General features: G+C 47.9%; 1 protein-coding gene across 5 annotated transcripts in view; it reads left to right on the top strand.

Annotated features, from left to right (window-relative positions):
* Positions 1-9860: 9860 nt before the first annotated feature.
* Positions 9861-15205, top strand: part of LOC111151498 (acyl-CoA synthetase family member 2) — a 34987-nt gene continuing 29642 nt past the window's right edge. For 2 of the 5 annotated variants that reach the window (XM_022509518.1, XM_022509517.1), the window contains exon 1: positions 10549-10676. In XM_022509518.1, the coding sequence (XP_022365226.1) occupies positions 10549-10676 (128 nt within the window). Of the gene's footprint in view, positions 9911-10288; positions 10304-10517; positions 10677-15205 lie in introns of those variants that run through there. The other 3 variants (XM_022509516.1, XM_022509520.1, XM_022509519.1) reach the window with 3 other exon arrangements.

Below are 15205 nucleotides of genomic sequence, written 5' to 3'. Positions count from 1 at the left end.
CCCTCCCACCCACAACAAGGCACAAGGCACAGTGCTGGGTTTCTGGGTACCAGACAAGGCAATTGAATAATTATACATTAGCACTTGGCAATCTCTAAAGCCCTTGAGCACCCATTATCTCATTGTGATAAACTACAAAAAGAGACTATACAGTGACTTTTATGGTTCTCTCTCTCTTGTCTTTTTTTTAGAGAGAGCATGCACTCATGTGATTGGGTTGTGGGAGAGAATCTGGTGGGGGCAGGGGGCAGGAGGGAGGGGGGCTCTATCTCACGACCCTGAGATCATGACTGACCTGAGCCAAAATCAAGAGTCCAACGCTTAACCCCTTAATCGACTGAACCTGCCAGGCGCCCCTGTTGCCTTTTTTTTAATTAAGGAAGAAACTCAGGGAGAAGTAACTTGTCCTTAGTCACATAGAGGCAGACCCAAACCTTTTGATTCCAAGTCCTGTTTCTTTTCACTACACCCTGTCATCTCTGTCCCAAGGAGCCTACAGTCAAAACAAGTAATTATTATATAAAGTAGAAAGGATAATGGCCCTAACACATACAGACAAAAACCATGCAATGTACAGGGCTGTGTGGGTATGTGTTTGAGAGCGCTAACATCGGACTTACACATTTAAGAGCATTCTGTCCAGGGCTATGATTTACATATGTTATTTATTTTTTATTTTTAAAAGATTTCCTTTATTTATTTGACAGAGAGAGAGACACAGCGGGAGAGGGAATACAAGCTGGGGGAGTGGGAGAGGGAAAAGCAGTCTTCCCACCGAGCAGGGAGCTCCACTCAGGGCTCGATCCCAGGATCTCGGGATCACCATCACAGCCAAAGGCAGACGCTTAATGACTGAGCCACCCAGGCGTCCCTATATGTGTTTTTTTTTTTTTTTTTTAAACTCACAACAACCTTATAAGGCAGACATTATTTCGGTTTTTCAAAGCAAGTAATCAAGGCTCAGAGAGATCAACTATTTAACTATTCAAAGACAGTCACAATAAATAGATGAATGTATTCCATGGAATGTGGGTCATACCCCGCTGTGGTGGAGAAAAAGAGCCTAAAGGAAGGAAGATAGCAGGAAGGCATCTCAGAGGAGATGGCATTCAAGTTGAGCTTGGAAGAATGGGTCAGGTGCAGACAGGCAGAGTCACAGCCCAAGGAAGCCGGGCAGAAGAGTGAGCAACTGACAGCGGCTGTACCTCTGAGAAAGGCTTTTTGTTGCTGTTGTTTTAAATCCCTAAGGCAGTTTGATGAGAAGTGGAGCCTGTCATCTGTGGACAGCTTTTTCCTTGGAAACAATAGACTGGCCCTGGGCTGCAGTCCCCAAACCAAGTGCCACCTTGTGCCTGGATGTCCAGGTTGTTTGGGGAGATGCCAAAGGGAACACAAGCACCATGGCCCTTGAGAAGGTAATGATCAGGAAGAGGGCAGGATATAGTAGCTTCCTGAGAGCAGCTTGGGCATCGGGCCAGCACTGTGACTGTTAGCTCTAGTGTCATCCTGGCAAGTCACTCTACCTCTCCAAGCCCCTGTTTCTCCTTCTGTAGAATGGGGATAAGAAAATGGGTAAGAGCAGGGCGTTTGGGTGGCTCAGTGGGTTAAAGCCTCTGCCTTCGGCTCAGGTCATGATCCCAGGGTCCTGGGATCGAGCCCCACATAGGGCTCTCTGCTCAGCAGGGAGCCTGCTTCCCTTCCTCTCTCTCTGCCTGCCTCTCTGCCTAATTGTAATCTCTGTCTGTCAAATAAATAAATAAAATCTTAAAAAAAAAAAAAAGAAAATGGGTAAGAGTGCCAAGGACCCACACAGAGACACATGTAAGAGCCAAATAGCATTATGCAAGAAGTCAGCTTTCCTTAGAGCAGTTGGGTATGGTCCAGCAGTTGTGGGTTGAAAAAAAGAGACCCAGTTAGCCCTTGAGGCTTGGAGCCCCCAAAGTAACTTTCAAGGCAAATGATCTCTCTCTCTGTGGTTTATTTATCTACATGGACTTGCTTTAAATACTTCCACAAATAGAGAATCATGCCATATTCACCACAAATCTGTCCGTCCCTAAGTAAACTCTTAAACTGATCGCAATCACAATCAGAAATCCCAACAAGATTTTTGTTTTTAGAACTGGGTAAAAATTATCTGAAAATGCATATAACAGGGGAAAAAATCAAAATCATATGGAAGGATAAATGTATAAGAATTGCCAAGAACATTTACTTCGTGAGATTAAAAAATAGCCGCGAGGGTCAGGCCCAACCAGATATTAGACTCGTCCTAAAGCTCCAAACAGTAGAGAATTGTCACAGGCAGGTAGGTATCAGTGGTACAGTATAAAGAACCTAGAAACAAATAAAAATGTATATGAGTCTTTAAAATATAGATAAGATGGCAGTTAAAGTGAAATCCATCCGGGGCAGATGGGTGGCTCAGTCGGTTAAGCATCTGGCTCTCGGTTTCAACTTGGGTCATGATCTTGGGGTCATGAGATTGAGCCCCTAGTCGGGCTCCCTGCTTAGCTGGGGTCAGGGAGTTGGGTCTGCTGGAGATTATCTCTCCCTCTTACTCCCCGACCCCTGGTGCTCTTTCTCACCCTCTCTCCCTCCCTCACTTAAATAAATAATCTTTTTAAAAAATAAAAATAAAGTCAAATCCATCAAAAGGGGAGTGGTTAAATAAACCAGAGTGTATTATGCAGTGGAACATTATGCTGAAGAACTTCCCGCAGCATTAAAGAGAATGAGTAGAACTATATGTATTGACCTGGAAAAAAATGTGTATGATCAAGTAAAAAATGCAAGTCATTGAGTAAGGTAGATGACATACAGCACAATTTCATTAATTTTTTTTTTTTTTACTTTGACATTATTTCAGGCTTACAGAAAAGTTGCAAAGATAGCAGAAAGAATTCTTGGATGCCATTTACCCAGATTTCCCAACTGTTAACATTTAACTACAGACATACACACGTATTTCTAAACTATTTAGGAGTACGCTGTAGACACGATACCTCTTTATTTGTAAATACCTCAGCATGTAGCTCCCTACTTTGAGGAAACCTCTTACATAATTACAGGACAGTTATAAAAGTCAACAAATTAACGCAGACCAACACTATTATACAATCCATGACTTCATTCAGATTTCATCAATTCTCCAACATGATCTCATTTTTTGGAAAAAAAAAAATAGAAAGAGGGAGGGGATGGAGAAACACATACATATGCCTACATATTTGTATGAGCCTAGGAACATTTGGAAGAATATTCACCCTTTTAACACTGTGTACTTTGAATATTTGTCACAAGGTGCACATATTACTTTTATAATATGTTACAATGCAGAAAAATTAATATAAATAAACAAGGAATGAATGAACACAGTTACCATATGTTGAAGAGAAACTTGAGATCAAATTCTCATTCGGCCAACTTTGGACCCATGACCAGTTCTCTCCATCTCCCAGACTGGATGTCCTCAATCATAAATCTCCATTTATTGAGGAAGATATATATATATATATATATGTCTGAGAGCCTAGATATATATAGATACAGATATAGATATAGATATAGATATAATCTTCCTAGATATAAAACTACTGGCTACTCCCAGAATATACCTGTTCTCTGCCTTCACATACACTTTCACCATATTCCCTTGATATATGTTTCCCTGTAACATCCCATTGGCTGTCCACAGTTTCTCCTCCCAGTCCTGTCTACGGCGGGCTGCCTAATGGTTTCCCAAGATGTTCACATCTGCATCCCCAGAACCCATGAATACATTACTTTACATGGCCAGGGACACTTTTCAAATGTGATTGAATTAAGGATCTTGAGATGGAGAGATTATCCAGAATCATCCAAGTGGGCCCTCTGTGTAATGACAAGTGTCCTTACAAGAGAGGCAGAGGAGGTTGGATGTAGAGGAGGTGGCCGCTGAGGGAGATTAGACATGATGTGGCTGCAGGCAAGGCAGACCTGAAGCCACGAGAAGCTGGAAGAGACAAGAAATGATTTTCCCCTGGAACCTCTAGAAAGAACCAGCCCTGCCAACACTTTGATTTTAGTCCCATAAGACTGACTTCAGACTTCTGGCCTTCAGAATCGTAAGAGAACAAAGTTCTGTTGTTTGTACTCCACCAAATGTGTCTAGTTTATTCCAGCAGGCATAGGAAATTAACACACCGTTCATTTTTTCAAGGAACCAGCTCAGATCTCTAGGGGACCTTCTGGAACATGCCCAGGGTAGGTGCTGGTCCCCTATTCCCCATTCCCACAGCACTGGCCACATGGCACCTCATTGTCAGTCTCAGGATAAGCGTTCTCTGCTAGACACTGAGTTCCCTGAGGACAGAGGTCCTGCCTCATTCCTATCTCAGGCCAGAGGGCCTGGCACTGAGCCTGGTTCCAAAAAGGTACTCAGTGAACGTCTGCAGAACCAATGAGTGAGTAAAGGAAGATAAATTTTCTTGGGTCTGATATACTCGGTCTTTACCCAAGACTTCATGGTTGACCTTAGTTCCTGACTTTGACCCAAGGAAAGTTAAAAATCACATCATCCAAAAAAGATTTTTGCTCTCCTTACAAAAGCAAGGCTTTCACAACCTATGGCAGACGCTAGGACTGCAGCTTGTTTAGCTTTTTAGTTTTGAGTTGCTGGAAAATTGTGATCGTTTTAAGATCCTATCTGCCCGTGTCTGCCATCAGTTACCGGTTGTGATCAAAATAATGTTACTCTGCCTGGCAGTTCAGAACCAGTTCCCAATTTTCACTTTTAGTTTGAATATCAGAAACAGCCATTTTTAAGACGACTTTTTTTTTTTTTAAATCAGGCTTGTTTTTTTGTTTTTTTGCTTCAGGTACTGGCTGCCACATCGGACAGGCAGAGTATGAGTGTTGTGTTATCTCCGGGCACTGTCATCCTTTCTTTCAAAATGAGAATCCAGGAGACCTGGCTGTCCCGGTCGGTAGAGCGTCGGATTCTTGATCTCAGGGTCATGAGTTCAAGTCCCACATTGGGTGTGGAGCTTACTTAAACACACACACACACACACACACACACACCCCAAAACAAAATCAGAACTCTTCCTCATCCTCCTCTCCCTTTTCCTTCATCTGATCTGCTAGCTCTATCTACTTTCCTCCTCTCCTCTGGGAGCTCTGCATTTCTACCTCAGCTCAGATCATGATCTCAGGTGAGATCCAGCCCCACATGGAACTCCATTTGCTCTCTCCTTTTCCCTCTACCCCTCCCCACCTATGCTCATGCTCTCTCCCTTTCTCTCTCTAAAAAACAAAACAAAACAAAACCAAAAAAAAAACCTTTTTTTTTATTGAGATAAAACATGTATTGGGCAACTGTCTGGCTCAGTTGGTAGAGCACATGACTCTTTTTTTTTTTTAAGATTTTATTTATGTATTTGACAGACAGAGATCACAAGCAGGCAGAGAGAGAGGAGGAAGCAGGCTCCCTGCTGAGCTGAGAGCCAGAAGCGGGACTCCATCCAAGGACTCTGAGATCATGACCTGAGCCAAAGGCAGAGGCTTAACCCACTGAGCCACCCAGGTGCCCCAAAAGTTTATTTATTTTTAAAATTTTATTTATATTTATATGTATCTATGTTTATATATAAATATAAAATATCTAAAATATTATTTATATTTAAAATTTTATTTATTTATTTGAGAGAGAGGGAACATGTGCGCAAAGGAGAGAGGGAGGAGCAGAGGGGGAGGGAGAGAGACAAGCAGACTATGTGCTGAACATGGAGCCCTAGGAGAGGCTCCATTCCAGGATCCCGAGGTCATGGCCTGAGCCACAGCCAAGATCAGACACTTAACCCACTAAATCACCCAGGTGCTCCCCATTTTAACCATTTTTAAGTGCATGGGCATTAAGGGGCATTAAGTTCAGGGGCATTAAGTTCCCTCGAACTGTTGTGTAACATCACCACCATCCATCTCCAGAACCTTTTCATCTTCCCAGATGAAAACTCTATACCCATTAAACACTAAGTGCCCACTCCTCCTCCCTCGCCCCTGGCAACCACCACTCTCCTTCCCATGGAATGTGACCATCTTAGGTACCTCCTGGAAGTGTTTGCACTTTTGTGTCTAGCTCATCTGACTTAACATCATGTCCTCAAGGTTCGCTTCTCTTATAACACATGTAAGAGTTTCCCTCCTTTATCAGGCTGAATAAATTCCATTGTATGGACATACCACCTTTGGGTCATCCACTCAGTAATCTGCCAGGGGGAATCCGGGTTGTTTCCATCTCTTGGCTATTATGAATAATGCTGCTACGAACATACGTGTATGGATGTCTGCTGAAGTTCCTACTCGCAATGCTTCCTGCTAGAGGTGGAGTTGCTAGATCACGGAGGGATTATTTTTCACTTTTGAGACACAGCCATGCTATTCTTCACAGGGGCGGCGCCATTTTATATCCTTGCCACAAGGCACAAGGCTTTCAGTTTCTCCACCTGCTCGCCAACACTTACTGTTTTCTGTTTTATTTTATGGTTACTTTTTCTTATTTTTTTTTAAAAGATTTTATTTATTTATTTTGACAGAGAGAGAGAGAGTGCCCACAAGCAGGAGGAGAGGCAGAGGGAGAGGGAGAAGCAGACTCCCTGCTGAGCAGGGAGTGCCATGTGGGACTCAATCCCAGGACCCCAAGATCATGCCCTGAGTCAAAGGCAGATGCTTAACTGACAGAGCCACTCAGGCACCCCTATTTTATTGTTATTTTTTACACTTGATCTTAGCCAAAAGGCCGAGAAGCGATTTATTGTTATTTTTTGAATAGCCATTCTCAAGGGTGTGAGGTGGTACCTCATTGGGGTTTTGATTTGGATTTCCCTAATGACCACTGATACTGAGCACCTTTTCATTTTTATTTTTGTGCTGGGTATTGTTCCATGTGCTTATTGGCCATCGCATGTCTTCTTTGGAGACATGTCTATTCAGGTCCAAGCCATTTTGAACGATTTTAACCATTCATGCTATTTGCCTCTAAATATTATATGTATTCAGCCATTTCTTGATTTTGTTTTATAGGGGAGAAATTGCACTGTTGGGTCTCCTCCCCAAGTCCTCCTAATACAGTTTTTCTGTTATTTTCGTACACAGACTGGTTGCCTACACAACTTTAAATAACATACTCCTTGGGGCGCCTGGGTGGCTCAGTGGGTTAAAGCCTCTGCCTTCAGCTCAGGTCATAATCCCAGGGTCCTGGGATCAAACCCTGCATTGGGCTCTCTGCTCCGCAGGGAGCCTGCTTCCTCCTCTCTCTCTCTCTGGCTGCCTCTCTGCCTGCTTGTGATCTCTGTCTGTGAAATAAACAAATAAAATCTTTAAAAAACAAACAAACAAACAAAAACATACTCCTTTATTTCATGTTCCATCACCGGTAGGCAGGATCCCTTGAGGACTCAAGTTAAACAGGGATATCTGCCCGGCCCCTCCATCTCCTACCCCTCCCTTCTCAACTTCTGTCACGTGTGACTTCTGGGGTGTGTAGCATTAACCTCTGTTCCCTAACCGTGATGAACTCTTCTGAAATTTACTCATAGGTTGATACTAAGACTTTTTAAAAGATCAATAAATGTGGGGAAACTGGGTGGTACAATCGGTTAAGTGACCAACTTTGGTTTCAGCCCAGGTCATGAACTTGGGGTCATGAGATCGAGCCCTGTGTCGGGCTCCGCGACACAAGTCTGCTTGAGATTCTTTCTCCCTCTCCCTGCCCCTCCTGCTTGGGTGCGCTCTCTCTCTTTCTCAAATAAATAAATAAATCTTTTTTTAAAAGGGCAATAAATGGCATTTACATTTTGAGCTCATTTTTGAAGCACAGAAGGGAAGAATATTGGCAAAGGGGAAAGGCTAAGGGCTTTCTCGGGGTAACCAGTGGCCTGAGCAGAATCACAGGCACCATAAACCCTGCAAGTCAGGCGCTGGGCTGGGGCAGAGAGCCGCTTGAGCAGCTGTGCAGAACTGAGTTGGTTGAAGGTAGAGAGAGGAAAGTTACAGGATCTGGTTGGTGACGTGCCTGGCTCACCACCCCTGCAAAGTGACCTAAGAGTTCTGGTCAACAGACTCAGGGACCCTCACATTAGGCACTATCACTTCGTTTCCTCCCAGTCCTTCTCCCCGTTCATAGAACCAGTGCCTACCAGGTTCCTCAAAGCTTTGCAGAGATGGAAAATAATTCCTCCTCCTAAAAAAGTTTGCAACACTGAACACCGGGGAAAGTCTCAGAGTGTAGACATAGGAGGAAGGAGAGGATGGAGGGAGAAGCTAACAATCACTGAAAAAGGGTCGAGTACTGGTTCTGTGCCCCAATCCTTACCCCACCTCTCTGCATGAGGCTGGTATTATTGCCCCCATTTTATTTATTTATTTATTTATTTTTAAAGATTTCGTTTACTTATTGGAGAGAGAGAGAGAGAGAGAGAGCGCATCGGTGCAGGAGCAGGGGCAGAAGGAGAGGGAGAAGCAGGCTCCCTGATGTGCTGGGAGCCTGTCTCATGGCTCCATCCCAAGACCCCGGGATCATGACCTGAGCTGAAGGCAGACGCCCAACTGACTGAGCCACCCAGGCGCCCCATTCCCATTTTAAAGATGATGACTGAAGTTGGAGAGGCCCTGGGACTTCCCCAAAGCTACCAAATAAGTGTGGCCTGAGCCTTGGCCTGTGCTCACTGTGCTTACCTTGACCTTGGGCAAGTAGCTGAACCTACCTGGGTCTCAGGTTTTTAATTTATTTTTTCTTTTTTAAGATTTTAAGTCATCTCTACACCCAACATGGGGCTTGAACTCATAGTCCTGAGATCAAGAGTGGCGTGCTCTACCACAGGACGGAGCCAACCGGACGCCCCTCAGTCTCCTCATCCATAAAACAGCAACACATTCAAAGGCGTGCCTGTTCCTGGCAGGGTGGTGGTGAAGGCCAGAGAGGACACCTTTGAAGAGTCTGGCTTGTGGAAGATATCCTGACACTGGCAGCTGATATTCCCTGGCTCTCGTGTCTGGGAAGTCAGGGAAGCCTATGCATGGAGAGCTGAGGCTAGAGCAAGTTCAAGGAGGAATTCATCCTTCTCCTCCCCTCCCCCTCTTCCCCCTGCCTCCCCCCCCCCCGCCCCCGCATCCCCCGCCCCATTAGCAAGGAAACAAGAAGTGTTTCACTTCACAAGTCCTGGGCCACCCATTAAGGTACTGCAGCACTGATCCCCTCCAGACCTGGGATGTGTCCCAGGGCATTCCATTCGTGGGGCAGCTGTCACAGTCAGCAAATTCCTCTCGTTAGGAAGGTGGTCCCTTGCAAACCCCGCCCCCCATCTTCCTCCCTCCCCCATCTCCACACAACTTGAAGTGTGCAGATCTCCCGCAGGAGTCAAGGTTTCAGGGAGATCCGAGGTCACTCTCAGGGTGATGACGAGGACCAGCACAGTCCTCCTCTCAGGACCTCAGTGGAGCCCAAGTCCCAAGATAAGGGCAAAGGTCTCCTATGGCCAGGCCCCGCCCCTAAACTCGCTTTCTGCTTGGCCCAGGTTTCATCGCTGCCTCTAGGGCAGGAAAGGGGAGGGCACCCCACCGCAATCTTCCCTCCTCCATTGCTGTCCTCCTCCTCCTCTGGATGAAGGGTCAAGACAGCGTGAACCTGACGTGTATGCCCCTCTCTGGTGCCCAGTGCCACCTTGCCCCGCCAGGACCAGAGCTGGAACAGGCACGGGGGGCTGAGCTTGCAGGACAGCCGCTCTCCATTCACGCCTCGGGCCGGGCGCGGAGTTGTGCCCTAGGCCTGAAAGAGCCAGGCGGATGGGGGATGAGAAGCACGGGTTCCAGTCCCTGATGCCACCCTACATGGTGCACTGCGGGGTTCAAGGCTGCCCCAGGAGAGACGCAGGTACCAACTGGCGTCCGGTTAGCTGACTTCGGGCCCGGGAAGGGGCTGGCCCAACGCACTCTTGTCCTGGCCGCCTCCCAGCCACTGCAAACACTCCGCTCCAGCTGGCACGCCTCGGGGCGGGTGTGGGGGGGGGGCGGGGGTACTTCGCGGCTCCCTTGGCCTCTGGCTCCCAACCCCGGGAGGGGGGTGGCAGCCCAGGACCCGCGCGTTAAACGGGGCTCCGGCGATGGACGCGCCGCGGCCTCGTCTCCCCGCCCGCACTCACGGCCCGCGGGCTCCCCTTCTGCGAAATCAACAAGTTCTTCCGCCCCCAAACCTAGGCCTCTAGTGGTCGGGAGGGGAGCCGGCCGCAGCCGGAGGCCTTCGGATCCGGAGGGAAACGTCTTCGAGGTGGGAGGGGAGGGCCTCGGGTCCCAGGGGAAGGTGGTCCCGAGCCTAGCCGCTTCCTCCACGCCTCGCCCCGCCTCGTCCCGCCCCGCCCCGCGGGACCCAGTCCTCCGCACCCCATAGGCAGAGGCGACCCTCCCCGCCTCCCCGCCCCTCCGCGCTCGCCCCGCCTCGGCTTTACTTTAAAAGTAAGCCGCCTCGGCTTTTACTTTAAAAGTTTCCTGGGGCTGGGGCGCGCGTAGAGAGCCATGGCCATCTACGTCGGGATGCTGCGTCTCGCGACGCTGTGCGCCAGGAGCCCGGGGGTGCTGGGGACCCGCGCCATCCTCGCCGGCTGTGGGCAGGAAGCGAGACTGCAGGCCGTCCGCCCCCTCAGGTACGCGGCCCGCCTCCCCCCCTCCCCCGCGGGAGGGAGTTTAGGGGGTCCTGCAGAGCTTCCCTGGGGGCCAATCCCACTCTGGTTGGAAAGCCCGAGGCTGCAGCACCTCTGGATGGCACGCGCTGGGGAGCAGGTACCCCGCACCCAGCGCCTAGGCAACAGGAAATGCTGGCCTGGCTCGCGCGGACTGGGGCTGCAGCTGGTGGCTGGCAATGACCCTTCACGGACTCCGGGTTCTGGTCCAGGACTCTTGGTTCTTTCCATGCATGATGAGCACACCGAGGGCCAGGAGCCTGGGCCTTCGGAGGTCTAGCCTGAGGAAAAGGGGCAGGGGCAAGCCTCTGTCTTCAGAACACTGCCTCTGAGCTGGAACGCCCTTCAGGGATAAACATGGGGATCTTTGGCCTGTCTTGGCAGTCCGCTAAGCTCAGCGGTCTCCCCTCTCCTCTGTAGGTGCTGAGAACATTGCTTTTGCACCTTGCTACCTGCTAGACCTGTTCTCTTCTGTTCTCAGAACAAAAGGTGGGATGGAGGCTGGCAGGTGCCCATTGCCCCAGGATTCACTGCCCCCCAGCAGTGTAATAAGTAGTGCTCTCGTAAGACTGCAAGTGTGATCGTTTGTTGGTTGCTTAAGAAGATCTGGGGTTCTACTGATGGTATCACTGGTGGTTATCTTCAGCAACCCGATGGGGGAGGCCTGAACACCACTGAGTGGGCCCTGGCACCCAGATGGGCCAGGAACTAAGTTGTGGGGGCGGAGGACAAAGGGGCTTCTTCTCTGAGAGAACTGTTTGGTTAACAAAAATAGGATGGGGGGTGCGGATTGGAGGGAGGTGCAAATTCCTCTTTTGGCTAAAACTCTAAGATCACAGTGTTCTGAACTTGCTGGTTCCTGGTAACTAAAAAGCACACAGTGCTTTAAGATGGCTACGCCTAGTTTTCTGGGAAAACTCTGTGGCTCAAGCCTGGTCAGTAGATGCATTTGTGATGCATGAGTGGCTCAGTCAGTTAAGCATCTACCTTTGGCTCAGGTCAGAATCCGAGGGCTCTGGGATTGAGTCCCACATTGGGCTCCTTGCTCAGTGGGGAGCCTGCTTCTCCCTCCTGCTGTGTGCGCTCTCTCTCTGACAAATAAATAAAATCTTAAAAAAAAAAAAAAAGACAGCTGGGTCTTCTCACCATGCCTCCCTAGGCAAATTCCACCATCAGTCCCCCAATCCTCCAAGCCCCACCTCTGGACCACTCAGTGAGAGCCTTCTTACAACATGAGGACCCCAAGGAAAGTTCCTCCTAAAAGCATACATGTTTCATGATGCTAAATCAGGCCCCTTCTGGTCACATAGCAAAACTCTTGACCTTTGACATTTTTGTGCATAAACACCAGAACCCTTACCCGGTACAGGCCTACAATCTCCAGGTACAGGCACCAAGCCTTAAAGAAATTCTGCCTCTGCAACAGGAGGAGATCCATTTGTCCAGAGAGAGAAGGTTTCCTGAGCATTTGGCCTAATTTCTTCCCATCCCTTCCATGTGCTTGAACCCTTTTCTACTGACTATGGTGATTTGGCCTGATATCACTCCCTCTTTCCCCTTCAGAAACCCTCCAGAGTCTCAAGCAGTCAACCCTGAGCACATAGGTCATGTCAAACACCTGGTGGGTGCTATGGAGATAGGAGCCAAGGAACCCAGTCTTCCAGAGACGTGCAGCCTAGTGGGGGGAAAGTAAGTCTGGTGACCACTACTCAGTGTTCCAAGTGTAATGGTATGGACAGCTCCTGGACTTCTGCTCTCCGCTTTTTCTGATCTAGTCACACATGAAGCCTGCTTTTCTGCTACCCAACCCTCCCCCCATCCCAGACCTATTGTTTATCCTGCTTCTTACCTTCCCCAGTTTTGCCTGTTAGGAAAGAGCAAGAACTTTGCAGCCAGACTGCCTCGGGTTACAGCCCTGGATTCTCCACCTACCCACTGTGTGACCTTGAGTGCATTGCCTAACTAACCTCTGAGCCTGGTGACTTTGTCATCAAAGCTACCTACTTGCTGGATTGATGAAGTTTTGCTTTGCTCAGCCTTTCCTTTGGGGCAGGTCTGGTCCCTGAGACCTTCAAATGGCACCTGGCTAGGAATTCCAACGGATTTAAAAGTAGGAGAGGGGCACCTGGGTGGTTCAATCAGTTAAACGTCGAACTCCTGATTTTGGCCCAGGATCCAGGAATCGAGTTCCACATTGGGCTCCTTGCTCAGTGGAGAGCCTGCTTCTCCCTCTGCCTGCCGCCCCCCCTGCTTGTGTTCTCTTTCTCTCTCTCTCTCTCTCTGGGAAATAAGTAAATAAATAAATCTTAAAAAAAAAAAAAAAGTAGGAGAGAATCCCCCTTTCAGTGGCTTCTTTCTTCCTTGTACTTGGTTCTTCCTTTTATCTAGCTGCCCAGAAGGTAGCCTGTGCCCAGCCACAAGTCTAAACCTTGGACCTGCCAGACAATCCCCTCTCCATCAAAACTGGGGTTGTTCCAAGTCTTTCCCCTGGAAGGAAAGAAGAAGCTGTCTTATTGTTCTCCAGATCTCCTGAACCACCAGCTCCTTCCTCTTGTCCACACATCCCCTTCCCCAAGGAAATGGGTGGGCTAGTCTGGGGCTTCAGGGAGCCTTGGAGATAAAATTCCTTGATGAACTTGAGATGAACAGGCTTCCTCCAGACCTCTGAAGCTGGCCTGGGGCTGCCTCACATTTGCATCTGGGGTGATGGATGCACTTGGAGCCGAGAAAGACAGAAAGAACATTGGCTTAAGCCTTTCAGAATTAGAAATGATGATCAGAGGTGGGGCTCCGGTGACTCCATGCTAATGGTAGGTCAGAAGGGTAAGTGAACTTCACGGACTACCCACTAGGGGAATGGCTGTACAGGTGGGACCAGTATTAGAAATTGTTAAATGCTGTCCCTATGTGAGGGGATTGTATTAAGCCAGGAAGCATTTTGGTTGGAAACCGTAATTGTTACCAAAAAAGAGACTCTTCCCATAACTCCCCAAAGATGAGTAACAAGTGAGCTGGTAATGATTTACACATGACACCAGGGATCCTCCAGTTTAAATGTAACAATAAAAAATAAACTATAGGGGGCGCCTGGGTGGCTCATTTGGTTAAGCGACTGCCTTCGGCTCAGGTCATGATCCTGGAGTCCTGGGATTGAGTCCCACATCAGACTCCCTGCTCGGCGGGGAGTCTGCTTCTCCCGCTGACCTCTCTCCTCTCATGCTCTCTCTCTCTCTCTCAAATAAATAAATAAAAGCATTAAAAATTTATTAAAAAAAACTATAAACTTAGACTTTGTAACCAGTGAATGGTACATATAAGTTTGGTTACCCTTTCCTACCTCTCATGGAATAGATGGCAATGTACTCTGGAGGTTGCAGACGGGTATACAGATCAATGAGCTTGTTTTCACTGAGTTCTTTGCCTAAAATGGATCTACAGGGGAAGACCATAGACCCCCGAAACAAGGCAGAAAGGGTGCTGTTCCTTGGAGGATGGCAACTAAAGCAAGAAGAATCTGATTGGTGGGAATGGGACTGGGAGAGACTTGCTGCTGAGGCTGGAGTTTGAAGCTGATCCCTCCAATGATAGGGCTGTAGTCTGAAGTATGAAGCCCATATCCTTGCATGAAATTTTGTCTATGCTTGAACTCTTCTGAATCCTGGGTATCAAGCCCTCCCAACCTCCCCCACATTCTTTAATTTAAAAAAAAGAATATTTTATTTAGGGGCACCTGGGCGGCTCAGTCATTAAGCGTCTGCCTTCAGCTCAGGTCATGATCTTAGGCTCCTAGGATTGAGCCCCGCATTGGGCTCCCTCTTCGCCGGGAAGCCTGCTTCTTCCTCTCCCACTCCCCCTGCTTGTGTTCTGTCTCTTGCTCTATGTCTCTCTCTCTCTCTCTGCCAAATAAGTAAATTAAATATTTTTTAAAGATTTTATTATTTATTTGGCAGAGAGAGAGTGAGCACATGCAAGGGGTGGGTCAGAGGGAGAGGACGGAGAGGACTCTCTGCTGAGCAGGGAACCCCACAGGATCCTGGGATCAGGACCTGAGCCAAAGGCAGCTGCTTAACCAACTGAGATACCCAGGTGCCCCCACATTCTTTAATTTATTCAATCTATAGGCAGAAATGTTGAAGCCAGGCAGATCTGGGTTCAAATGAACCATTTTAGCTGGTTGCTTTGGGACTAAGTTGAACTTGACCTTTCCCATATGTGAATAATGTTGTTTGAGAGTTAAATAATGTCACATTAAGAAACTTTTTAACTCACAGCCTAGTGCTAAAGAGATCGTCAACCCACTGCAGTGGTGAGCTGTTATACAGGAAATGCTTGCTAACAATGGGTTTGTGCATTCCTATAACAACCTCAAGGCCCACGGTTTAGGAACTTGGGAGAGTAGGAGGGAGACAGTTCTGGCAAGGTAATTGCCTAAACCAAGCTGGGCTGCTTGGGGTATGTAATATGCCTGTGCTTGCATTTTTTTTTTTTGCTTA

The sequence above is a fragment of the Enhydra lutris genome, unplaced genomic scaffold (genome assembly GCF_002288905.1).
Source record: "Enhydra lutris kenyoni isolate GAN:26980312 unplaced genomic scaffold, ASM228890v2 scaffoldscaffold26, whole genome shotgun sequence".
NCBI classification, from domain to species: domain Eukaryota; kingdom Metazoa; phylum Chordata; class Mammalia; order Carnivora; family Mustelidae; genus Enhydra; species Enhydra lutris.
Note: the sequence above shows the minus strand (reverse complement) of the source record. Positions and strands in the feature narration are given on the sequence as shown.